Raw genomic sequence first — 27,937 nt, forward strand, 5'->3', positions numbered from 1 at the left:
GTATTACTTCTAAATATAAATACACTGTATCGTATTTGATTTATTTGCCGGTGAAAGTCGAATTTCTTTTTTTTTAGACGGACTATAAACTGTCTGGAATCTTTAATCTTGGTACCGTTCATTTTTATACGCATATATAGTTATTATTTTCGAAAGTATAGTTTTTGTGGTCTATGGACCATCCACTTGAACGAGGCATTATCAGCCCCGAATGACGTAACTTGGCCATAAAAATAAGTAAATTCTGGACGTATTTGAGGTAAGGCGCAGGCATTAGATCCTCCGCGGGAGGTCACCGTCGTTCACGTAATTTGGCAAGGCCGAATTTTGGACTATATACCCTCCCCGCCCGCATTGTGTCAAAGCATTTGAGAGCCAATTCACAGTGGATTGTTTGCTCGCCGTACATTCAAGCATGTCAACAAGCCATTGTCCTGCCGTGATCAAAGTGCAAATCTAATAATAATAATACCCGGGACAACAATGCCATAAATCCACACAAGCATTCTTGAGCCGGACCCTGATGGACTTGTAGGTTGACAATGGATGGCATTCGAAGACTGTAGGTTGACCCGAACGTGAAATCCCACCGACTAATGATGGCAGCGATGTAATTTCTGTGTGTGCCATGAAGTGTTCTTTCCTTTCTCGCTCATGCTTAGTCTGCAAGGGCAGAGCCATGTCAAGACAAGGTAAAGTTTGCATGCTGTGAACTTTTCAGTAACTGTATAACTGATCTGACTGCATTTTTAAGCGAATTCAATTGTGCATTAGAGCTGGATCGTACCATGTCAAAAATTAATGATGAAAGTCAAAAGGAGTGCCAAACAACCAAGCTTGTCACTTTAACAGTTTTTTCTGGTTCTGGAACTGCTTAAAGCCCTAGGCCTATTTGCACAATCCCAAGTTTTAAACAAATCTACCACTAGGTGAATCATAAACTCATTAAATTTATAATTCTGTCCGGGAGGGCTGATCACTAACCACCTGCAGAGTTTGACACTTCGTGGTTTTGCTTGTTATGTTCTGGCCACAGAATTGCCTGAAATTCATTAAACCTCTGGCTATCAACCTCGGAATTTTCAAAAGGAACAGTATTGAAAATCTTAAGCCGTTGTGACCTTTAGAAATGGCCATAAAACAATTAGCAACCATTACGTTTGGCGGATGCATGGTCCATCTTTCCACAGTTGCAGCGGGACTACAGTTAAGCTACCCTAATGGTCGGAAGGCAAACATTATTTGTCGAGATAAAGCAAAAAAAAAAATAATTGTGACTGTGAATGAAGGGTAATAATAGGTATACAGGTGCTCCTGTAAGTGCACATCCGTCCACGGTAAGTGGTTTAAGTTGTTTTTCAACCGTCCCGGGTCTGACTTGGGTTCGCTGGTGGGTAGTTTTCCCAGGTTAAGTAGTAAGCTAGTGTGACGATCGGCGGTTGAATGGCTGGTGTGCTAGCTGCACCATGCCCCATATCCATCCTACTGAACTGGCTTCCAAATAGTGGTTGACACTAGGAGCAGTCTACTAGCCAGTTGGACTGATGACCAGATGTTGGCCGACTGAGTTGCTCGCTGGTCGACTGGCTGGCTTGCTTCCAGTATGGCCTTTTGGGCTGACATTCTGCCCCTCGTAATATCGTCTTGTTGTTTCCCCTTTAACCTGTCATAATTCTTTCCTATTGTCTTCACTGTTTCCTTACGTTTTGACTAAGAAGCGTCAATAATTTTGTATAGGCAAAGACCTTTAAATTGAACATCAAGAAACCAATCCTTTCAAGAAATATAATTCATGCTCGTGTCGGTATACCTACTGACAAAATTAACCCACAAATATACACAGACCTGTGGAATACATGTAAGACTTGCAAGTGTGTGTTCTAGAAACCTTCAAGATCGTATCCTGCCAAAAAACATGATTATGAAAACTGTTTCTCAATATTCAGAGTTAGCAAAAATTGCTTCCATGGACCTTTCTACCAGTCCGGATCTGCCCCATCGATGCCCGGACAATGCTCAGACTAATTGGTTTACCCGATGGCTTGTCCGAAATGTACAAGCATATACAACCAAGAGAAAGAGAAATGGGTTAACTGACCACGAAATCCAGTCCAGGAAATCGAAGCTGTAAACAGGACTTGTCCAGATGGTTTGTGTATCACTCCAACATTTGTGCTAGGATTCAGTAAGGACATCCGTTTTTCGATACTGCTCGGGAATCCGCTGAGGAAGCTTTAAACACTTACGTATCCTGCACAGAAGTGCTTATAGTTTTTGCTGAGAGAGAATAGTTATTGCTCCTTCCTGACCAATTTTACATCACTGTCTTGTGAATTCCCCAGAGCATGATAAAAACATGTTTTTTAAAGTTAATTCCTCGAGTCATGCACTGTCTGTTGCTGAATTAAATTAAGTCACAGCGCTGACATTAACATACATGTATCAAAAGATATCACAAGTAATTTATTCTTGTCAAAGCAAAACATGAAGAACGCTGATCCGGTATCCCCGCAAATTTAGTTTTCATTTACACCGTTTACTGTCTTCTTGAAAAAATTTCTTGCTCAGGCAAAATGAACGGCGTTAATCAATCCCTGTCCCGTTCTTTCAAATTTGTTTCTCATCGGTCGATCCCTCATCCTCTTATGGTCTCAAAAACCTCTTTGCTCGTCTCGAAGGTGCCCAACAGCATGCTGTCAAGTTCTTCTCAACAGGTTTACAAGACGCGACTAAGCTACTTAAATCGATTCACTTGTCGTTGCGAACCTCAACACAGGGCCAGGGACGTTCGTAAGGCCCCCCCATCACATCAAGAATGGGCCAAAACTTTCTCCAAATCTTAGTAAAAACCACTAGCCCGAGCCCCTGCTGTGAGTTGGAGGACCTTAGAATGCTTCCCTCATTAGCTCCATTAAGGCTATCATTCTTTGTTGCATTAAGATTAAGCTGACAACATGTTGACAACAAGATGCCAAAGGGGTGTTGACAGCGAACTAATGACCCCATACAATGTGTGGACATACGCAAAATATACATTGTAGTGTATTCATGTCTATGCATGGCAACCTCAAGGCGGTTGTTGTGGTGATCAGGGAGAACAAAGCGTCGAAGAGTTTCATTTCATTGGACTAGGAGTGACATAAGTGTGGCTTCAAAGAAGACAGCTAAAGATAGCCAAAGATAGCTAAGCATCGGACAAAACACTGGCAGAGCGGGAGTAAAAATTACTTGGATATTGTCTTTGATAGTTTGTGGAGCATAAGGCAAAAAAAAGGTTGTGTCGAGCCTCATCTCGACGATCTCGTCGTATTTGTCACATTTTCGACGTTGTCAAAATAGCATTAGTTTGATAATAGTTGTCAAGATTATTTTATGAAAATAAAGTGCCAAATGATCGACTTTCTCCGTCAAATGTACATTGCGCCCTCTATTGAAAGTACAGTGGAAAAAAGTCACGACAAGCTGTGTGCCACCGCTACGCATTCCATGTTGCGTTTCACCGGAAATTGGGATCAAAAGTGAAAACAAGGCTCTTGCTCATTGACCCAAATAATTTTATCCAGGGAAAATCTACGAGGTCGGCGTTGCCCATTTCTCTTTCTTTCTGCGGCTGATTTTTCATATGTAATCAGGTAGGTCCCGTTCTGCGTGGCTGTTGGCGATTTGTCACTTCGAAATTATTTCAGTGTCACCGTTCGAGACATCTACGTCCATGTAGTTTGAATGAGACAAATACAAGGTCATTCGCTGACTTGGGGCAGGTGGAAACGTTTGCATATCAGCCAACATTGTGCAGTGGTTGTTGTTAAGGTTCGGTTCCATTGTGTAGGTTGTGGAGCCACGAAAGGCTAGGTAAGCCTAGGCCTATCACAGCTTATTCCTGGAAAATGGGGGATGCCGTGTTGACGCAGCTTTCTTCACTTTCTTTGACGATTCCGAATTCCCGATAGTATTGAATATGTTGAAGATGTTGATAACAATAAACACAAACCATTCAGAAGGTTGTCAGAAGTGTCGTCTAGAACCTGCTCGAAGTGAACAGGCGCTACAGATACTGAATCCAGTGGAAATGACATTGGTTTTGGTCACTCGATCAGGTCTAAGATCGAATTGTTGTTTCAATGCAACATGGACAGAGCAGGTCTGAACGTAAGTCTGAAGAAAACTTTTGACTGGCTCATCGACCCCAGCTTCTGGATAGCTTGGATTCCATCCAATTAGCGCGCTCCCAGACGTAGCAATTACAGCATTACAGGAAGATGGAGTAGAGTACCATACTATTATACATCTTGTTTAACGAATCGGTTAGTTTGTTCCATTTCTGTGAAGTTCAGGATCGAATCAAATGATTTTCGGCAGATTAGGATCACTGAGGGGGTCCACTTTGAAGTGGTTTCATGATTGGATGTTTGACGTGATTGTACCCATGGGTGGCTGGCGTCACCGAGAGGACCTGAGAACGCAAGGGATGTGAAGAGGACCGGGAGGGTATCCCTGGGCCCTCTCTTGGAGACGGCAATTTCACCATACCTCGGACCACGTGGGACTGGAGAAAATTCTTTCCAGCGACGGATCGATTCGTGTTTAGCCAAGATGAGATTATGAGGGTCGCACGGTCCATAAATTATTCAGCGTGTTTTGACACTATTAGCCTATGAATGGGTGGCAGGCGCCACAAAGTTTGCCGCGTCACACACCACACCACCAGTACTACTTCCCATTAGTCTAAAGCTGGAGTTCGGACGGTGCACAGACTTTACAGTCCATCCGCTTGGGGAAGCCCACTAACTGCAAAGCTCACCGTGATATGTAGTCAGTCACTTACGGGACGCCGAGGCAACAGCAAGCCCAGCTTGTCAAAGACAGTCTTGTGGATCACCTAGCCCCGTCACGCTTCGTTTGGAAGGCTGCGGATTTGGAATTTTATTGCTCTCTTAAAAACTTGGTCGTTTTTGATGCGATTGTTTGCATTTCTGGTGTTTTTTCTCAACCACTCCGCAATGATCGTGGGTGTTTTAACCCTGAAGAGAACAAATCACACTCGTTGGAGGGCTCAGATTGACACAAACCACAGACAGATCTCAAACTGAGACGGAAATCATAGTAAATCCTTCACTATTGGCTGAACTGGACACGTGACACGCACGAGCATCTAAGCCTTTTCCTTCAAGCTCAGCTCAGATCAACTCAGCGGGCGTCCTGGAATAATACTGTCGAAGAGGACTGTCCGACCTCCAGCCAACCTTGTGCTGACCGCATGGTCCAGCCCGATCAGTCGGATTGTACCTGGCAGGGATCAAGGCACCGATCGGGGGAGGGGGTGGGCAGGTCGGCCGAGTAGTGCCGCGGATTTCCCCTGTCTCAAGCACCGTAACATGGCGCAGTATGAATTCCCTGAGTTTACCAACGTAAGTTGACTTTCCTGACTAACTTCCCTCTTTTAACTGAGGGAAAGCCTACAAACTCATCAAAAAACCATTGAAAAATATTCCCAATCACTAGGCTGGAGTTGCACATTGAAAAACTTGCTTGAAAAACTGCTCCAGAATCCATTTCGAGCTCTGATCGAGGTCACGGAAGGCAAACATTGCTTTCACAGTTGTTATTCTCGAAAAGTGAACACGTGGCGAGTGTGGCTGGACGGAGTTTGTTTAAAATTAGTCTTAGTAATTCATACTCGATGTAGCTGGTAATCGCCAACGTACATAGAGCGCATCCTACCCCTTCGTCAACAGCCATTGTGACTATTGCCAAAGAGTCCGAGATTTGTTTGCTTTGGAGATAAATACATTAAAACTTCAACTCTTACTTTTAGGTGAGGAGCTCGCGATCAGACTAAACTTACTCAAATAGGTTTGCACACGACACTCAGGGATCAACTGACTTCTCAACTCTGAGATAATGTGGATCGAATCACTGGTACTGTCACATGAAGTAGATTTTTTTTATCAACACGATAACCAGCGCTAACATTCCTAAAATTTCTCTTTAATTTAAGCCATCGAAAGAAAATACACTCAGCACCTGTATTTAAAAGTGTTTTAGTTGTAGGCACATTCGAAATATCCCTTTATAGTTTGGCAGCCCAAGAATTGTCTTCAGTCATGCTGGCAAACTTGAACCTCGCGTGCCTACAACCAGGAACTTCAGCGGTTGGGTGACACAGTGATTAATCATTCTACTCGACACCCCCCTCCTTCCCACAACGGGTTGAATGTCACGCGTGCGGCACGGTCGGGGCGCCCCGAACATACACCCTTGGGTGTTCTAAAACGTCCTACTTTGCACACGGCGAGTGCTCAGGCCCGACCCAGGCTCTCCCTGGTCCTACTAACAAGTCTGTCTCTAAATTCAAGTAATCGCTCAGCCTCCAGGCCTAGAAACTCGAGTACAGGCCACTGATCATAACAACCGCTAGTGCAGTGTTGTCAGCTTAGTGGAGAGGCAAATTGGCTAGCCGTGTGGCATTCATGTGCACGCGCGAAACTACAAGTCTCACTCATGTTACACCACTGGTCTTGGACGTGTTGGAGATTCCCGTTATTCCATTATTACAGTGCGAGAGTCAATATTCAGTTACAGTGTGGGGGGAAATTTAGAGTGTGACATTTTTGTTTTAAGCGCTGACACCAACGCATAACAGAGAAGGAAGCTGATGCAATTTTCACACGTCGAATAGAGAAATTCCTGATTAGTTTCATGGACATTGTTTCACGATTAATTCACTGGAGAAAGGAGATGCCGACAACTCGACTGAAAAATCATATCGACAAGCCTATGTGAAATAGTGGCATTAGCCGTAATGTGCAGACCGGCAGAGTGCCATTAGAAAATGTGAAAAGATATCCCGAAAGTGCAATAAAGCTATTCCTGTCATCTTGAGCGCTAGCGTCCGGTCAGGGGACAGACGAAAAGTGTCGAGTGGGTGTTAGAGCGACAGTAGCCGGCGCCACACATTGCTGGCGGTTTGCTGGGTGATGATGACGATCAACTCAACGCCACAGCTCAAATACAAATATGAACACGTCAGTACTCACAATACATAGGAAGATGCAACGTGGACGGCCGGCTAAAAATTGTTACCGTTCTGATAACACTTGTAAGTGAATAGTCCCACAATGATGAATAAATAAAAATGTTTGAAGAGGTCACAACTAGGCCTACGTCTTCAAAATTCCGTGTGGGTATTTTGTTTTTAACAGCGACGCGACTTTTAAGTCAGATTGGAATGATGTGTCTCCCGGCTGCCGTGGGTTATCGTTCACTCTTCGACAGAGGCTGTGGCAATTCAAACAGGGCCGAGGAAAACGGTAGCATTTCAGACAAGGCTGTATTTTATTACGCGACCAGGCTGCAACCGGCGCGCACTTGACCGTGTAAAAATACACTATGAGGGCTCAGTGCGAGGGAGGAAGACACGCTTTTAGGCCCTGTGCTGTGTTACTCTTAGGTGTAACTGTAACCGTGCGTTAAAGCCCCCCCTTCTCTCTGTCAATGGCCTAATTAGCATGAAGTGTATGATGGACAGGAGAGCCAGCCTGTAAGACCTCCCAATGGGGCGGGACGAATGAGCTGAGGGATCTAGCTTCTCATTTACATGTCTATGGAGCTCGGCATGTCATCCCTTCTGCTATATACAGCCTTACTGCAGCAGCCTAGATACTGGCGGTCCAATGTGATGCCCAACTAAGGACTGCACGGTGGATAAGCACACTCCCTCATTCGTCAGGTTGGAATCACTGAGATCGCATCGTTCCCTCGAGTTCCGTGTGTTAATAACATTGACCCAATCGGGGCACACATTGTTGTACATGTTAGCTCAACCGGACCATTGCTTCCTTCCTATCAAGCAACAAACCGGAGCCCATCGGGAATAAATACGGTCGAGGTCCTCTTCCGTCGGATGTGTTTTGGGTTTTCCTTTTTTTCGGTACCAGTCCACGATTCGTGAGGAAGGGATACACTTGCCCACCCACATGTCGGCGACAGTTATATTAAGCGGGATTTATCCATAGTTTGTCACCTTTTCTTCACCCATCCAGACCAGTGTGAGATGTCAGTCCTACGTCGCTGCGCGCATGTTGTAGATACACTGACGATAGTTGTTTCCAGCCGAAGTTTTGGCCAGTGCACCGAACTTGGTTGTCACCTTGTCTGTAGAAGCAGCGAACTCATTCCGGACCGGCGGCAGCTCGCTCTGACGCGGTGGGCAAAATTTGAAGCCTCGTCGGTACAGCTGGTCTTGGAGTCGCGGCCAATGTTTGGCCCAGGGCCCATGTCCTAGCCCCGTTTCATGTCAACGCCACTTCACAGCAACTCATGCTTTGTGCTTATATCTGGGACAAGAGCGATGTTTGTGGTGAAACGGATAGTTACTACGTAAGCGCTGTTAGGCTCTCCAAAATAATAACGAAATCAATTTAAATTTTGGATTCACCTTTTGCTTTTAAGTTACAGTATCTATGTTTGCTTTACACTTTACACAAATTACACTTCAAGATGGCTTGTTTATTTCAAAGTAATGTTGCTACTTAATTGTTACTACTAAAAGAAACGTATGACTGTGTTCCTTCAGTTCTTTAGTAATTAAATTACTGACACACCGATCTCTGTTTAGGTACGTTGATTTGGTTGAATACTTCATTTTACAACTTACAGTTCATACACCACATGGCCAAGAGAACTCTTGCGCAGACAGAATGTCTAGAATGCGATCGGACCAACATGTCTCTTTCTTTCTTCCCCAGATTGTTACATATCATCATCATCTGGTGTCTTAGCGTACAGGTAAGTCATTTGTCGTTATTTAGTAAAATGTTACTTCTTTATTGTATTCTTTATAGGGATAGATTAACTCCTAAAGGGGTTTGGATTTTAACCTGGAGCGAGTTCTGATGGTTTTGAGGTCACATTTTGTTACTGGCTCTATCTCAAAAAGCCAGCTTTTGATTCGGTTTTCTTCTCTGAAATATAGCCAAGTGTTAATGTCCCCATTTTTGGGAGCCATTGTAATTTTCCCTTGAATAATACGAGGTCAACAGCTAACACGCCACTTGTACTGTGGAACACCCTTGTCTGGGAAAAAGCGATTGTCCAATTGAGCCGCCTTTCATGCACGGACGTGTGACTGGTCAGTTGCAAGGGTCAGCTGTCTGATTGCAATTGCCTGCGATCGATTGTCCAATTTTTGTTGTTCTCTTCAATAAATGCAAACCATTAGCTTATAGAATAGCAATCTGGAAGTACAAAATATTCCAAATGGTTTTTCCCAATCTGTCTGCGTTTGCGTTTGCAAGCACTTTTCCCGTCAACATTTCTTCGATCATTGTTAAATAATTCTACCTGCATGAACCTATCCATTCTGAAAGCTCCTTGGCAATATGCCATAACTTTGCAGACGTGTGGGGATTAGACGTCAGGATGAACGACACATTACCGGTATTCTGCCCGTCCTGTGACTATCCAATGCAGTATTAACCGTTTCCCACAGCGGGGTACCGTAGTTGTTACCTTAATCTGTCCTGTCTACCGCACCATCTTCCCTTACTCTCCCAAGGCCATAGGAGATGGTTTAAAAATCGACACAGAGTACAACGTGGTACAATGGGCCCGGATTTACCACAATAACCGTTCATTATGGCCGCCATTGAGTACGGATAATAATGGAAAAACACTCCCTTGCTTTATGCGGGCAATACACTGAGTATACATATTTTCCTTTCACCGTGCACATTTATATGACATTTTGGTACCACCGTCCCACGACGACTTTCATCAAACCGAAACATCAACAAAATGTCTGGGACTATCTACTCATTACTCTACATTTTTGTGTCACGTCTAATTTCATTCTAAATATCACGCAAAGGTCATCGTTGTCATTTCACTCCCACGATTGTATGTGGGGCAGTTATTATAGCGTGATGACAGATCGTCACATAACCCAGTTAAAAATCTGTCTCTAGTAAAAACATACGTTTATTCTTGGTGGAAACTTTCTAATGTTGAACTCTCCTCGCGACTGTCTCTGGAGGCCTTCCGCTGCCCACATTAAATGCACAAGCAAACTTCAAACGTCCGTTATGTGTGTTTTATCGGTAACGATGTTTGCTCGCAACCAACGTAACGGTGCTATGCTAGACGGAGTGCGAGCCAGCCAAATTCAAGTTCAAATAAAAGAACGCCTACCACGTGTTGTTTGGCCAAGACGGTGTGACGCCGATACTTAGCACGGCGCCTGCGATATTCAAGTTACCCGCCTACGTAAGCCAGCTGAATGGCGTGCAGTGCTTTCTCTTCGTGTGCTGAAACCCCCTTGTGTCATATTGTTGCCCATGATTTTATACCAAGTGTAATGTGATGTATTAAATTAATGTGTTGCTTGATCAACCGAACATTAATGAGTGGGTAGTGAACGATGTAGCCACCATCCATATTTAATATGATTATTGTTATTTTTATAATCTCAACGGCCCTGATTTCTCGTCATTTAAATGGCTGGAATTCTGGGGTGTTATCGGCAAAACGGCCAGGAATGGAATTTAAAATATTTTGAAAACGCCTCACACGGTCCTGTCATTTCTTTTCTTATCAAACAATTTCCACTTTTGATGTCGTTGCTTAATGAGTTCGTGTGATGCATTCCTAACCCTGACCTTCAACAAGTCCGGAATCATGACGTGCACTCTATGACGGAAGCAGAAACAGGCACGTCTAGCCTCACAGATGACAACTGTTTGTATTGTTTGCTATTTATTTCTGCCAATCATTTAGATTGTTATACACCCTCTCATCCTCAGCTTTATCAGCTTTCAACCAATTTTTGCCACTCCAGACGGAAATATTTTGACTTCTAATATTCCCCCTTTTCTTTTTACTGTCGAGCCAGGAGTCAGTCCAACAAGATTACGAAAACAGTTTCGATCAAGGGCTTGCGGGGATCGACTTCGACTACACTGTATCCAAGCCAACACACCTGCAGTTATACAGTCGAGCCAGTGCCAAGCATTTACGAATCATGGGGAGAAACATCGACGCCAATGGGAGTTTTGGCGACCCGGATGGTAAGTCAAAAACAAATTGTTGCTAAGGATTGAAATCGTACCAGAGTGTGGAGCTATCTGTATTGATGGCTGCGAGTACTACGCGTAGCCTTCTTATTGCTCACTGCAGACCGCTCTTTGTCACAGCTGAACTGGGTAATGTCAAATGAACTGTCAAACGTTTCGACTATTTGTCGTGTTGGAATCACACTTTGAGATTAGATAAATGTCAAGTTGTCATCTATTGGTCGTTTAGTCTGTCACTGTGTCTGTACGTCGCAAAATCCCCGAAAAATGCCCTTTTAATTAGACGATTTTCGTGAAGTCACTCAAACGAGTGTATCATATGAAGTAAGATATGGGACGGAGAGCACCCCCCTTAGGTTAGTCATTGTTTGATAGGAATCCAAGGAATTCTTTGCAGACATCTGGGGGGGGGGTGTTAGGAAACAATGGTCTAGAGTGTGTATAGGGATTGGACATGGGGGGTACCCCTCCGTCCCATATCTTGGCGGGTAAAGAGTATACTGTGGCTGGTCGCGTCGGAATGAATGGATGTGTATTACTTTGGTTTCAGAGAACATGACCAGAGATAAACTTCAAAATGTGTACACACCGTAAGACTACAAGGAGGTCCAAATAGCCGGTTGTTTGCAGTGCGACATAATTTCCATGTATTGATAAATGACTGAATATTGTTGTATCAATGAATAAGTTACACCGCTATTTTTTACCATGAAATCGCCCCTTTAAAATAAATAAGCATCGGAGGGAAATGTGAGGCAGGAAGTTGGTGGCGTTGTGGGATGCATTTCAATGATGAGTAAACCTGCCTATCTACGTGCTCTGCATTCATAGCTCGCGCGGCATGGAGTACAGGCAGTGATCTCTCATGGTTTATATTCCAAAGCACAGTCGTTTCCGTCCGTACTCGCTGCAGTTTCTCTTTTATAAAAGCAAACTCGAAGATTTTGCCGCTGCTATAAATAGTCCGGCTGGTCCTCCACTCAGGTACACCAGGTCGGAGAAGAGTCAAAGACTGCAGCGCTGGCAAGTCCGGAAATGGCCTCCAATTATTTATAGTTAAAGCGTTCAACTACGGCATCAGGAAAATTACGTCCAAATTACTGTCTAATGCGCTTGGACACCACTTGGAGGAAATTCCTTGTTCGGTTACATGGTGCGGGTTTAAACCGATTTCCTAACCCCAAATGGAGGAAACACGCTTCATATTGCTAAAGAAGTTGTTTGTGCTTGGGGCAACAAAGAGAGACATGATCCAATTCCAAATCCAGAGAACATATAGACACAGATTGCTGGAATTCTTGACCAGAAAGATAAATATGAACACGTGAGTAAAAAAACATTTTCTATTAAAAGGGAGGTGGGAACCTAATGCGTGTCGCCCACTGTACTCCCGGAAGTATAGCGGCTGGGTTGAAAGAGGGGTCCTGTTTGTTGTAAATGTTTGGTCAAGACTCTTCGGCCGGGAGATTGGTGATCGGGTAAAGCCAACTTGCAGACCATCGAAAGTGACCGGCACCAGTTACGTAAACATGGCTGGTCTCTACGCCTTGGTTTCTCGTAGCCTTTTGCATCATGCCACCACAATCTTGACAGGCGGCAACCGACATGATGCCATCCAAGACACTGGTCTTGAAGCAGGAGGCATTCCTCTAGCTCCATCCTTACCCAGACCACTGACGTACATCCCTCAATTACAGGTCATTCCTCCTCTTCTGCTTCTGCATCATCCATCTCTTGGATGAATTTTGTGAAGCAACCTTTGTTTCACGAATTCAGTCAAGGAAGAGCTAAAAATAAAATTGTCCAGTAGCTGTGAGAAGCTTCCCACGTTTTAAGATTAAAAATGGAGCCTGTCACGTGACTCCTCGCGTGATTTAGCCCTAAATTAGGAACAGGTATTCCCAAACTGTCTTAATATAGCCATGCATTGATTCAAGAGCAATGAAGTATAAAACGACACTCAGTCACTTTAATGTACACCAGACCAGATTTATTGGAGTTTCTGAAATCCAAGTTCTTCCCAGGGTTTCCTTAAAGAGCCTCCAGACAGGTAAATCCCTCCTCAAGATTAGAGACTCGATCCTTCTGGAAAATTGAGCCACTTCCCTCGGAAATATCTTTCTGGGTCTCAGCACTCCCTTGCCTCCGTGCATCTTTCACCATTTTGTCTGTCAACTGCTCTCATGACTTCCCCCCCCCCTCCGTCTCCTCACCTTCGGAATTACAAGAACGAAAATGATGTGCTAGTTTGTGATTTCTCTACCGATTGGTTTTTTCTCCTCTCTCTTTGCACTGCCCATTTGGCCCGGAGTTTGCCTCTTCTATATTCCTTCGTTCATTCCGCGTTCCTCCTTAGAGGTCTCTTTTGCAAGTTAATACATGGACACTAACGAAGCCTGGCTCCTCGCTGCACAAGTGCACAGAACCCCTTCGCATTTTCCGGCCGCCTCGTCCTCATCAGGCCTTGTTAATCACGGGTATCTGGTGTCCTGAACACGGGCAATTTTCTTTCCACAAACAAGGCAATACACTATGACGGCTGATCACTTCTCTTCCCCCCCCTGTCCTTTTTCTCTTTTCTTGGCGGTGATTTACATGCTGCTGATTGAAATCGTTCGGCGGCAACCTGATCATGTCCTGAATAATTTATCGCCATAGGGACCTCGTTTATGTTACTCAGGACGTTAGAGGAAATCAAGCAGTACATGATGTAGCAGCCGTATGAGTGACTCCTGCGCATACTTTAATGACATGCAGAGTAGAGAAAAAGCAAAGGACATCTTAACTGAGAATCCGACCAGAGGAGAAACTGCAGCCACCTGTTAAGGCTTGCAACCTGTTCTGTCAGGCCACCTGCATGCGCTTAGTGAACAGACACCAAGTTTTACTTGAGTTCATATTATCAAGTTAGTTTCCCTGCCCTGTGGTTCTGTCATGGAGCTCAAATCAAATTGCTTTCTTTGTTCAGCAAGACCCGTCCTGGATCTCTGGAGTTTACTGTGATACAATTTTGATCTGTTAGTAATTCGAACCCTGAATTCTTCGAATAGCCGGTTGATGAGGTTCATGCTAGTTAATAACTCATTCATAATTCATGTGTGACCAAGTTGGCCCAATTTTACATGACCGATCATACCTCACGCCGAGTTATCTTCTGCATATAGCTCAGTGTATTAACCCCATTCTGTGATCCCATGCATTGCTTGAATTTCTGTGACGGGAGTGCAATCCACTTATCTGGGCTCCCTTCGCGTGATGGCGTGACGAAGCCGTGATGACTGTTCACAAAAGGTCTCTCTGCACACGGCAATTTATCGTCAGCCACGCTCGGGGTAAAAAAAACTTCACATCCCCGCCAATGATGGCCTATATCCAGTCTTGCAATACTTCACTTTGAAACGCAAGCCTTGTGTTTCCAAAAAAGGGAGGAAATAACAAAAATGCCGAAAGGGGATGACCTTATCGGAACAATGCCGACAGGGGAAAAAAATGACTGTCCATCGTTCACACGATTGCCATAAATCGACAATTCATTGAGACGCCTTTTGTCGCTTTAGAAATTGCCGGTATGCCACACACACGCACAACTGAAAAGAAGAAAAAACAACCCTTCGCCAAACACTCATTGTGCTTCTAAAATAATACCTCAGCGATCTCCCTGCACAATGGTAATGACATATAGATTGAGCGAGTTAATGGGAACGATTTTTCCTTGGCTTCCAGAATCTTATAGCTAATCGCTGTTTGGTAGCGTTCTCTATTGAGAGGTAGAGTGTAACATGCATGTGGCACAGTACAGTGGATAAACAGTACAAGTATCACTAAGTACAATAATTATCACAAGAAGAATTGTACACTTACACCAAGCACGGAGGTCTGACTTTACAGGAGGATCCAGGACCTATTTCAACAATAAGATCTATTATTTCTCGACCCAGCCAACCTGTGGACAGGGTAAATGTTTGCCTTATTTTCAGATTATTCCTGAAAGCCATAAGAGGTTTTCCGATCGAGCTCACAATCGTGCCCACTTAGAGATAGTGAGCTTATAATGCGTCTTTTTCACGACAATTTAATCCTCTACGTTTCCCGAACAAGGGGTTTGAATGGCAGATCGAATCGGCGGTCATTATTTGCCATGGGACAAGACTAGGACCCGTGAGCCGCCTTTCAAGCGGCCATTGTACCTCGTTAAAGTTAGCTCAATGATGTCTTAAGTCAGCACTTAGCTGTACTTGTCCAGGAGGCAAAGTTGTGGGAGAATTTCCAAGCATGGTGGCTGAAAAGCTACCCCAAGTGATCTCCTACCTCGCAAATTCTAAGAACTAGTTTTCATTCTTACCTCCTTGACGACACAACTTGTCACAAAAGCGCATATCTGCAAAGTACGGCCTGCTGAGCTATAGCTATCATTAGGACCGTGTTTAGGGCTACACTTCCAAAAGTAAAACTGAGCATTTTGTCCCCAAAAACAACACATGTAAGTTACCTTAAGTGCTACAAACATTCTCTTTTGAAGACGGTGGGTAGTGGCTTTCTTGCTTGATATCTTGGGCGAAGATCTCTTAATCCCCCGTGCCCTCAAGTCAGCCTGTTATTAGTCAGGCCTGATAATTGATTCTCAGCTTTTTTTTTACCTCTGCAGTTGGTGCTACGTTCACGAAATTGAATGGCCTCTTTGTGCTGTGTTGAGCGCTAAATCCATGATAATATGTATACCAAGCTAAACTATTTTGCCAAGATGTAAGACCAGCCGCACTGAACGCGTCAAATTTAGTAGAGGGGACCCTCACAAGCTCTTTTCAGTTGTACACAAATGCTGAATCAATCTGTCAAGTCGTACACCAGAAAAATTTCTGAGATAATCATTCATTTTGTGATTTTATAAAATTGGATATGGTTTGCAAATGAATCTTGATAATATTAATATCCTTGTATAGCCAAGGATTATGTTCAGGAATGGTCATTGTTTTGTAACTTTCCAAAGAACTTTAGGGCCTGCATTGGAACAATATTGTATCAGTGCCTTGTGTCAAACGGTTTGTGTAGATCTTTCTCAAAGAAAACACAAAATGTTCACATCGTGTGGTCGCTCCCCACGCTTGTAACATGTCCCTTTAAGCAGATCCTTTGTTACCCAAAGAAAACACCATCGTCGTGACTAAAAAGATAAAATGTATTTTGTGGTTTTGGGGCAAGGTAGGGCTTCCCTTCAACCAACAAAGAGCTAAACCTTGGAAAGTGTATAGGACAGGCAATCAACCTCCATTACAGGCCACCCAAAAAGTATAACAGAACCCAACAGTATGGGTCAGGAAAACAGAACGCCAGACAAAAGAAATTCCATGCCAAAATTTGTGAGAGACCGACAAATTAATCTTCAGAGGTTTCAGTCTGTGTTGAAAACAGTCTACAAGACATGACACAGTTCTGTCCCTAATTTGAACACTCAAGGAAACCGCCAGGCGCTGTAGGCCTCCTAGCGGAAATATCAAGTCCTCTCAAGAACATCAGACCCTACGTCTTATTTACATCTTAAAAACAAACACACACCCCTGACGTTCTCAACCGTTGATCCCTCCGAACCAAACATTAAACAAGTGGGCGGATGATTACGATGACAGAATCTATCAGTTCTGGGTTGGTGACGTCATATTATTGCTCGTCGCCAGCTTAACTTTTTTCGTTCTCGCATAGTTTTAAGACGGCAACCTTGCATCAAGGGAGGCGAATAAGACAGGCAATTTACCGCACGTACATCAGCGCGTTTCTAAAATAGCGACTGGCAGAGGTGCCCGTCCTGACGTCATGGATTGGGAGAAGTCATTTACATGAGAGGCAGAATGCACTCGCACGCGGCTAAGCAACGACACTGCTGACAGAGCGATGCGATAACCTAAATTGGGTCTCGTTAATTGGGTCCCCGTCAATCTTGCCCCAGAAGAGGATGGGCCGTGAAGGGGGGGGGCTAGTTTTGGGGGGCGTGGTTGGCATCACAGCATCCGCCTTTCTCCCCCTCTTTTTTGGTCACAGCTTTATGAATGGGATTGTGATGTTGCGTGCTGTATGATCAGAGGCGTGGGATCACCGCAGGATTAACTCTAGCATTAAGCCAGTGAATGAAGTATATATAAGACATACTGGAGGTAAAAGAAAGAACCTGAATAGCAGGTTTTAGGAGACAGCGTTAGAAAATGAATAATCAGAGATCGATTGTTGCAAGGGAGATCCCAAAGCAAGCTCAGTCTCCCTAGACACACCGTTTCACGTCTTTCCTGCTTGCCAGCACTTCACCCTCATCGCTTTTGACTCGAAACTAAAAACAAGGTCTGTGATACTTATATGACTGTAACTTTAAAGTCCTTCCAAACTATCTACTCGTGCAATCTACAGGCTTCAATAAAAACACTTTACAGGAAAGCGGCGAAGACATTTCAGCAATGGGGGAGGGGCAGATATCAGAATGATATCGCGCCGGTCAGCCGGCTCTTCGAGTATAGTGTTTTTGACTCGGAGGAAATAATTAGTAGGAGGGTTTTTCCACGCCAGCGGAATTCCTACGTACAGGAGCGTTTTCCCTCATATTGTTGTCACAGTCCAACGAAATCATCTTCGCTTCACTGGTTGCAGTTTACTCTTAACTTGGAAGGGATGGATTCAAGGTTGGGACATTCGTCCCTGTTTTCTTCGCAACTGAACGCGTGGGTTATTACGAAATCAGTAGGAATGTGACATTTTGAAAACAACCGCGACTTGAATCCGTTCTCATCATCCACCTGTCAGTCAACTAACTTCATAGCTGTTGACGCGAAACACGACACTACTCGGTGATACCACCTCTACCACTAACCGTCATTGCCTTAAGAATAAGGCCCCCTATGTATCGGTGGGTGGCTACCGGTCTTACGCTGACAGGTTGTTTGATTACCTGGCCGATGTCACACCGTCGGGACTCAGACGTGCCGCCACCTTAACTAGGCGCGCGTGACCTGTAGAAGGGAGTCGATTTATTGACAACTGGGGGTCGGCTGTGAGGCTGGACTAGGGGAAAACAAGCCACTGCAAACAGATCTGATAATGTCTGCATGTACTGAAAAAGGAGGAGAAAGAGAAGGCTTTTGCAGGAATAGGATTTGTACTGAACGCGTTGGCCCATCCACGATTGGCTGATTAACATGCTGCGTTTACCCCGAAATCGTTGCAGGAGATTCCTATTTTCAGGTAGTGAGTCCTGAAAATTTCTGACGAAAACTGGCGATGCCCTCTATAAAGGCGTCCATGTCTGGAGGCATTCCGAATTCCAAGTTCTCAGACCATAGATTCTCACCCCCTCAGTTATCAAATGCCTCTGTGTAAAGTGATCAAGGCAATGAGTGATTATTTCGGTCAATTTATTGGCAACTCCGGGATGGAGACAAAAGCGCATTGATGAGCCAGGTACAGGAATATACGGGCCTCATTTCTTGCCGTCTGCGGCTTGACGTCAACGGGTCGTCTGCTTGTCAACCGCTGCTAGTCATTGTCCAGTGCCGTATTGACATCACACATCCTGGATATCGCGACTGTTGTTAAGTCACTCGTACGTCCTGTCGCCACTACGACCCCCTAAAGTCTTCATTAAGTGTTCCCATTATAGGCTCAATAGACGAAACTAGTCGATACAGCGGAGAGGCGAGAGGTTCACTATGCGTCGTGACCCAGATGTCGGTCAAATTCCCTCGAAAACGTGAAGAAAAAGTTACCCTGCCATTAAGGTCCAGGTTTGATTGAAACCCCAGTTTTAAAACAAGAATTTTCCTCTTAAGAAACCAGCCTCCTGATCGTTCGACCAGATAGGGTCTAGGACCTGAGGCCATTTTAGTGGGATGGTGTTTTCTTTTTTTAGCGAAAGTGGCTGGCTCTATAGGTGCGTTCGTCGGACCCCCGGCGGGCAATTGCCTGCCAACTTTGACACGTATTTTGATGGCGTTCCCGTCTCTGACCTCACTTGACCTCCTATCCTGGTTATTAGGGGGTAATAATGGGCAATAACTGTGACATTCCGACTCTGATAAGAGCTTGCGATCACAGATAAGACCAATCGTCGCCAGCTAACTCCTGTGCTGCGCTTTCTGAACAAAATGAACTGCAGTGCAGCAAACGTCGTCGTCTTTTGTTTTCTTTCTTTTTATCAAATGGGACATACTTTCCAGTATTTTTTACAATACTGATAACACTCTGATGGAGAGATTTGTAAAGAATTGGAGACAAAGGGGATTATTTCCCCGCCGTTCGCAGTGAGTGTAGGGTATACTTGAAGTCATGGTGTTATGAACAGGTGTTTTTGTTGGGCTTTTTGTAACTTACTTGTCCATTTTTCATCAACAGATAAATTTCATCATTCAGTGTCTCTCGAGTGTGTTTTATTCACCGACGCAATGCTTCCGAATTACTATGCCCAGTTCCGAAATTCACGTCCTTCTCGTTCACCCCCTCCAAAATAGCCCTAAGACGTCCGGGAAAAAGTGATTGCTCAAGAAGTCCAAACATAAATCTATTATCAAGATACATGCAAATTATTGGTGCGTATATGTTTATGAATATTCATGTTTGTTTGTTGTTGTGTTTTCCTAATTTCACCAGCAAGGCTACTATTCCGGACGAATTCACTCGAGGGCCAAATAACGATTCAGGGCGAGCAGACCGGATATTTCTTGTGCATCAACAAAAAGGGACACGTGGTCGGACGGGTAAGTTATGCCCTAGAATTCATCAAAAAGGAACCTGTAATGTTTACGCTGCTTTATGTCTGCTCATAAATCAAAGCTGTTGTATAGTATATACACATGCTTTTTGTGTACACTGGTGATTTGTCTTTCGGTGGAATTTTCGCCGTATTGAAATCGCAAGTTTTATGGAACGGGGGAGTTTTTGTAACACAAACGTACTACTGTACCCTTTATGGATGAAATACCCGTAAAGGACATGTACCTGAATCCACAATACTCGAGTGTGGCGTGGGAAAAGATGATAGATAGTTGGGGATACCGTCGAAACCTCCAAGGCACAGAAATCAGTTACAAATCTGTCGTATCGATACAACAATTTTGTACGTGCATAGGGCCTATACTTCATTTCACTTACAAGTCACGTTAGCCTGTAAGTGTGACTACATGCTGCAAATGTTACCAGCGGCCAGATTTTGCCCATTCATTTCCTTTCCTTGGCTTGGTTGGTTAAGTGTCATTGCACCATCAATGGTTGCATCCTTGAAGCAAAAACGCCTGTCTCATCTCTGTCTTAAAGGGACGAACAAGTCAAGACTGGGCATTCCTTCATCTTCGCTTCTAGGTTTTGAATCAGTACTAAAATCAGGTCTTAAAAACAATTTTATACCGTTGACGTCTTCGAGTTCAAATCTATGATGTTGACTTTTCCAGTGCGAATTACTCTATTAATCACATCTTGGTTCGGGTGACGTATCATGACGTCATCTTTACAGCATAGAAATATACCTCATTCACGGGGAAGCCATCTGATTCAATGTTATCTGTTAAATGAGGTGGTGCCAGAGTCTTTGTGGGTTCCATGCCCCACTTTCATTCTTTTTTAAATGTGGCTTGAAACATGTAGCTATAATTAATCATAAATTAAAAAAATCCTCATCAGCATAAATGACATTAATTTGTAATGAAGTTTATTTCATTGCGTTCATTTTTATTCTCAGGTCCAATCAAACACGTTAACCTCGCTGCTAATTCAATATATTATGACTGGTTTGTAAATAAGACCAGTTAACTCCTGATAAGGGATCATGATCCAAAATGCACAGAGTGTGTTTTTTTAGGTATTGGGGCACATTAGTAGCGACCTGTAACTTCTGAGGCTTAATTCCGTCTCTATAATTGATCAGCCTTTGAAGATATCTTTCTTTAAATATAAACACGATGTGAATGACTCTTTAATATAAAGGCCAAAAGATATGCCCAAATTGGCCTTCAACATACACGGTAGCCCACTGTACCACTGTGTTCATTTTAAGGCAATGTAATATAGGCAGTACACGTATTATATTCTACATACATCGATGCCGGTAGGCTCCACACGTGTGCGATTATACCTCTGCGGAAGTACGCTTAATTGACCGACGTTTATGAGTTCCTCAAACCCGGCGTTTCAGTCTATTCTGCTGTTGGGCAGATCTCGTCTGGCGCAGAATTAAAGAGAGTTCTCGCTCTCCAAGCCAGCTCTTGTCTTTTTTTTACCCCAACTTTTAATGCCATTATCAAAATTGACGGGTTTTCTTTTGTGAAACTAGACCCCCCGTTCCTTCCAGCAAAATAATAACACCAACGTTGTTAGCCGAGGCTGGTAGGCCGCCTAGCCCGTGGTTAGCTCTGGGTTTTTGGTTTTTTTTTATTGCGGCTTCTTTCATTGCGAACTTCAGCCAGTCTTTTTTGTCTGGGGATCATCGGTGAAGGAAAATGAGCCGTAGCTTCAGGAGGCCAACTGATATCCGTTACCCTTGGGAACATTTATTTCAGAATCAGAAATATTTTTGGAATCGAAAGCATTTAGCAAAGAGGTGAATCCAGTGCACGCTTTGGTCTTCCCACAGGGAGAAGATAAAGCAAAACAAACACCTCAACAAACACCCCAACACCCCAACAAACAAACAAACACCCCAACAACCCCAGCAACCCAACAAACAAACAAAAACCCTGTGAAGCAAGTAAGGGTTATCACTGCATGGTGGCTGTATTTTCCATCTCTAGTAAAAACTTCAACAGAGCAATAAGCAGTGAACAGCTCTTTTCCCCTTGCTTTCAATATCCTTGGTTTGTAGCTGTTGACGTTTCTTGCAATGTTTGAAGTCTAGTTCCCAACCCTTCCCGTAGCGTCCCGTTAGGGCTTTGCGATAATGCAATCATCCTGATAACTCCTTTAACAGTCAATCCTGTTATGTCTAACTCGCGGAAAGCACGTACCCGGGTAGGTGGGTACCGGAAGCTAGACTCAAGGAGATCGGTGTTGAGAGACTTTCGTTATACCAAAGAGCCAGTGGATTTAGTGAAAAGCCGAACCCAAAGAGAACAAGTCTGCCATTACATTTGACCAAAGGGCTGTAATACACTGGATACGCTTGGTTCCTTCTCAAACTTCGGAAATAACAGCGATTGTAGATCGCCTTTACAGAAGACTTGGTGTTGAAACGATTGTGAAAAGCGTTAGTGTTGCTTGGCAAAGCGAAACTTACACCTTTTTGGGGTTTAATGAAAAAATGTGAAATGATTGAGACCGAATACATGACATGGCGAATTCCTAGCTTACTTTCAAGTTTTCGATGGCACACGCGGACTTAACAAAGGGAAATACGCAAGCTGAAACCCAGATACTTGCTGTAAGCTGGAACTCGCATTGACACAAATGCACACCCCGTATTAAGTATGAGTTTGTTAAAGTGAATAACAATGCTTGCATAACGCTGATATGTAATTACTGACGTGGGAGGAGAATATGTACAATCACAGTGTCTGTGTGCAGAGAGGAAGACTCTAAGTCGTAATACACTAAGCCTATAGCGTGGCTGCGCATGCCATGTACAAAAGCTTCCTTTTCTGTAGCTGTCTATGCCCGATTTACTTTCCTAAATTCGACGACCTTCGCAACATTTTCTTAGGCCGAGACATCTCACGACACTCCGTGTTACATAGAATATCGTCAATTCTTGTGGGGCATTCTGGTGGATAAATCGAACATGTGTAGTACGCAATGAGAGATTCCATTTTGCCGGCCATCATGCCGCTAACCCTTTTGATCACACCAGACGAGCTGTTGTAGAAACTGTCGACTACAATAGGCCAGGTGTCTCGGTAGATTTGCGCGGCTGAGGTCGGATGTCTGACCACCCTGAAGTTTTATTAGGGACTACAATTCTGCAAAAAGGTCTACTCGAGGTTAAATCTCTTTATCGGAACCAGATCGGTCTGAGGAGAAGTAATTATTTGGTGGTTTTGAAAAAAATCCATTGGCACCATTTTTCGAGTAGCCTGATCCTGTATGGGATCCAATCTAGGTGCATAACATTGACTCTTTTGGCGTCTTGCACATTCGTGCAACATATGATTAATGCAGAAACAGATACTTTGATAGTTGATGTTTTCGATGGTAAAGTAACGGATAGCAAACACGTCCCCACCCATCAAACTTGAAATCTATACTCAAATTATCTTTATACCGTAGTTAATTATTTCAATGATCAGCTGTAATTATATGGACTGTTCCGTTCAGAACTAAAGTGACATTTGGGCTTCCTGTCAATCCTGTTTCTCGTATCTGTTTATTAGCCATGGGATCTTAGGTGTTTCATTACACATAATAGCCATTGATGTGATAAGATGACTGATGAAGGAGTTATCTGAACTAATTCGTGGCGGGGGTAATAAGGCATAGATATATATAGGCCTGCATAAAAGACGACCAGGATATCTTTGTGACGCATGAAAGGTAAAATTCATTCATGTCATATCCAACTCGACACGAGAGTTTTAACAAGGCATGTTTCCCTTTTATTTTTGTTTTCTTCTCCCAGAAGAGACTTAAGAAAGGCGGAAGTGTGTCTTGTGTCTTTACGGAAACCATCAACAACGGATATACGGAGTTGAAACTGGTCCAGAAAACCGAGATGTACCTAGGATTCAATAGAGACGGACGAGCCATGCGAGCTCAGAGGACTCGGCCGGGTGTCAAGTCCGTGCAGTTCTTGAAACGGTCCCTTCCAGAGTCAAATTCAGACGACGAATCCTCCATGAGCTCTGCGGACATTTATAGGTTCTACCAGTTGATTCAACAAATGGAAACGAACAACGACGCCACAAGGCAGGAGGACACAGCCAGCTGATGAATAATTCATGTTTTTCTCCACATCACAAGCATCAATCGTCCGGTTTGCCACGGACCGTTTCCCCTACCCTCACCCTCAAGAATTAGCTTATGTAAGTTTATGTATATAAAGTGTAACAATATTTTTATATGAAGATTGGTAATTTATATAATTGTAAATTAATATTGTACCAAATGACTTCAAAGAAGTATTTATTTATTACGCTGGCTTGGTTGACAATATTAAAAACACGTGGCGACATTGGATTGGACAAAGTGGGAACACGCACTTTGAGAACAGCCTATTGAGCATGCGCGATGACGTCATGTTTACGTAAACAGCAGCATTGTGTCTTGCAGTTGGGACCATGCTAACTTTACGAAGCACCAAAAGGCGTCTTTTCTACTTGCGTCTTCCGTTCGTGTTTAATGCTGGGATTAATACCATCTTCCGCAACACTGCCAAGAACCACGGACAGCTAGGCATGCATTGCAGGCACAGGACGCACAGGACGGCCGCTATGTTGGGGGTTATTCCACAACCATCTTGGGTGTTTCTGGAACGTTTAGGACTTCCATGCAGTGTGGATATGGATTCAACGCTGCTCTCGATTATATTTCCGTTTGGATGGATAGCAGACGACCCTGGTTACCAATCATAATAAAAGGCCAGTTAAGTGGTACTCCCATTTCCTCACAATCCAGATTCCCAAATTCGTATCTTTGTAGGAAAATTTCATTATTTAGGAAGTAAAATGCAGACACTACAAACTAAGTACCTGGAAACGTGTTCCATAAAGCCAGATAAATTCATCCACATACTAACCATGACTGTTTGACAGGTAGGCCTGTACCTTTCCGCTCTTTCCGTCATTAACCTTTCTTCATTTTCTGGTTACCAAACCAAGGTGACTGCACACTTTGGTGCATTTGCTGACGTAATGGGGGTGTCACAACTGTTCCTTTGAAGTGACCAGGTGATATAGCACAGGAGCAGCCCAGGTATATCACGTGACTGCAAAGGCAGTTACTCCTTTGTTCCTCCTGAAACATACTATGGTATATATCTTCTCTTCTTACGTAAGCTGTATAGCAATGTCTCATTATCATCGTTAGGAAGTAATCAAAAACAGGACAAAGGGAAGTAATTGTGATCATTTTTATATTCTGAATAATATGTAAATCAGAGATTTGTCTTACCAATTATTTGGGGGGGGGTGAACAAAGTATACCAGGACCATTTGGCCCATCGCGTATTTGGTGTTTTCCCCCCAAATAATGTTTTCTGGAAGGTATACTTCCAAAGCTAAATTTATGAACAAGTCACTGGTGATACATTTTTATTCAGTGTTGTAAAGTCTGCAGACGAAACAAATATATACAGTGTGTGTGCGTATGCTTCTTTTAAAAATCAGTACAGTGTATCTAGATTTACCATATTTACGGCAACTTAATTGAGCAAACAGAGACAGCATTCTGAGCACACCTTTTCTATGTGAAGGTCTTGCATACGATAGATTCGTATGTATGCCATGTTTCTTGTAATGGCATCTTATATGTGCCATATTGATGCCTTCTAACGTTAAGGCAGTACATGGGTTCGAAAGGTATCAGATATTGCACGTTGTTGCGGGTATAAAGACAAGCATTAAATGTACATGTATCTCATCACTTCTGTGACATTGAACTATTCAAGAGACAGTGTAAGTTGGAGTCAGGCATTTTTTAATGATCAGCCTTAGCCGTTCCACTTTTAGGTTTCTATCTTAAAATGCTGCAAGTTTCTCTCCCACGTTGTGAGACATTGAGAGTCCATTTCAGCTCGCCCACTGAATTGCACATTATTAATCTGCCCAAGGATCCTCAAAGGACGTATTAGGCCAGTGTAGTCATACAACGGAGTTTGGTAATACTTGTTGGACGAGATGATGGTCAAAGGTCAACATGTTACGAATAGCCGAATGCTCTGTATGACAGTGTCCATGACCGATTCTTTCGGGCTTTGAAATTTTGCTTTTAAAGTTTAAAACGACAGGGGACACTGCGGTCATGGTACATGTACATCCGTCAGGTGTACAATTGTCAGCATTTTTTGCTAAGCCAGCAAGGTATTTCCACCACTATCTACTTTTCCTTTTTTAAACAGTTGGGCACTGAAACACGAGAAAATCTCTGAGATTGGAAACAGTTCTTTGTCAAGCAGATATTTAAGTATTTAAGATAAGTATGACTTCGCCTCTGACAAACTGCAGCTGTGGGTATAACTGTGTAGATTAGAAGCCGTCTGCTCGTCATAGGCCACCGGGAGGATGAGATTTGGGGTCTGTAGTCCCATCTGACCGGCTCCTATTTCCGACATACTGCCAGGTCTGCGAGTTCATGACCTCAAACATCGCTTCTGTGGTCACCCCTTGAGACACGGGCATTCTGATTTCAATAAACGTGCTACCAAGCCTTCTTTATTTCGGAGTACATACAGTCTGGTACAGTACGTTTTGATTGATCTATGGGATGTTTCAGCTTCGGCTTGAAACATTGGCCTTCCTGTCAGTGAATCATTCTAAAGGTTGCCATTCGTTGATTTTCGGCAATACATTGTACGTGATGAAAAAACTAACAGACAATCCACTCTAGGAAATGAACTGAGACTCTTTCAGCAGACCATATCACTCAAATTCAAGATACTTTACTTTATTGTCGAGTAAAAAAAACAATCAAATAAAAAATGATAACTGTAAATGAAACACGAGCCTGGCGATTAGCGAGGCCTTACATGGCCTCAGTTTCCCAATGCTTTGTTTGTGATATCATTATAGGCCTATTTCGTCGTATCCGCTGAAGAGGTGGCAGTAACCCTTTATAGCAACAAATCGGGCATTACTTGATGTCATTCGTACCGGTATCTGCCAGCCTGTCGTTCTGCACCTTTCACAGCCCCTGTAGAAAGTACGTGCCGTGCGTGGCACAATAATACATTGTGCAATAAACTGCGTTTAGTCAGCAAGCTCAGACTGAATTCAACCCTGACAAAAAATTGCGACATAAGTAAACAACATGCATCCTGTACGTTTGTGAAAGCACTGATCCAGTCCACTGTAAATTTGGCGTTATTATAAACGGACATGTTACATGTATTGTACTTGTATTCACGTGGTCCTATTGACCGCAATGGCTGCAGATTTGGCTCTGGATGTGTGCTACACAAGCTATCCACATACATATGTACATGTATAAAGTATGTGGCCAATAGCGATCGCTGTTAAGGATTCAACGCTTGAGAGTTATGTCACACCACCAGTAATTGGTCAAAGGTGGTTAGTTGGTTTATGCGGAAGTTGCATCATAAGGGACTTGAGTAATTGCTTTAATACATGACACAAAGACTGCTCACAAATTCAAAGCTTTGGTAAAATAGTAAGTATGTATCGTTGACTGTAGTAAGCGTGGAATCGGTATTTTACAAAACTACAAATTGAAACAATTACCGATTTTGATCTTTGTTTTCAATGGGAATGGTTTGCTGTTGTTTCATCACTCAATGGTATCCAGCTACATGTACAATCAAGTTCAATTCTGTAACTTCGCCTGGACCATTAGGAAGATGTATTCTGTTTACGGTAGACTGATCTACTCTTGTTTTCAATGAATCCCTTTCCTCCGTTCCTGTCACATCTTGGATGAACGTTTTCCAGTGCCGTATCCAGATGTTTATTTCTGTGGCCTCGTCGAGCGTAGTGCATATTAAAAAAAGTCATGTAATGTTGATATAAATGTTGTTACAACAATTAATATTGTGAATTTTACACAAGTCGCGGGACCAATGTTGTACGCTGTAACTCGAAGAACTTGAAAAAATAATCAGACAAAAAATAATAAAATGATTTGTAATGTACAACATCATGTGAGAATAGTTGGTGGGTCGTAACGCCGATGGTGCTGAATAAAAAATATACGAAAAACTTGTCACTTTAAAAGCGAAACGAAGCAAGAAGTTTCTTTGTCATATT

The 27,937-nt window shown here is 43.3% G+C and overlaps 1 protein-coding gene across 4 annotated transcripts; it reads left to right on the top strand.

Moving 5' to 3' along the window:
- Positions 1–405: 405 nt before the first annotated feature.
- On the top strand, positions 406–27,914 carry LOC110979880 (fibroblast growth factor 18-like). Of its 4 annotated transcripts, none has more exons than XM_022236016.2 (5): positions 406–692; positions 8,748–8,787; positions 10,889–11,063; positions 19,692–19,798; positions 23,641–27,914. In XM_022236016.2, exons 1-5 carry the CDS (start codon positions 655–657, stop codon positions 23,947–23,949), a joined length of 669 nt encoding a protein of 222 aa, XP_022091708.1. In that variant the 5' UTR covers positions 406–654; the 3' UTR covers positions 23,950–27,914. The 4 variants fall into 4 exon arrangements, with proteins under 4 accessions (XP_022091708.1, XP_022091709.1, XP_022091707.1 ...); XM_022236017.2 differs by lacking the exon at positions 406–692 and adding an exon at positions 3,845–5,408; XM_022236015.2 differs by lacking the exon at positions 406–692 and adding an exon at positions 5,519–8,379 and having other exon boundaries at positions 23,644–27,914.
- Positions 27,915–27,937: the final 23 nt, after the last annotated feature.

The sequence above is a fragment of the Acanthaster planci genome, linkage group LG13 (assembly GCF_054643075.1).
Source record: "Acanthaster planci isolate LZ-2023a linkage group LG13, COTS_SCS, whole genome shotgun sequence".
Lineage (NCBI taxonomy): Eukaryota > Metazoa > Echinodermata > Asteroidea > Valvatida > Acanthasteridae > Acanthaster > Acanthaster planci.

What these genes read in the sequence shown, in the direction of transcription:
- LOC110979880 (XM_022236014.2), top strand. Translation starts at nt 8,294, where the DNA reads ATGTCAACGCCACTTCACAGCAACTCATGCTTTGTGCTTATATCTGGG. An exon ending in GTGAAACGGATAGTTACTAC is followed by an intron (nt 8,380 to 8,747) that starts GTAAGCGCTGTT and finishes TTTCTTCCCCAG; the next exon opens with ATTGTTACATATCATCATCA. An exon ending in AGGGACACGTGGTCGGACGG is followed by an intron (nt 19,799 to 23,640) that starts GTAAGTTATGCC and finishes TTCTTCTCCCAG; the next exon opens with AAGAGACTTAAGAAAGGCGG.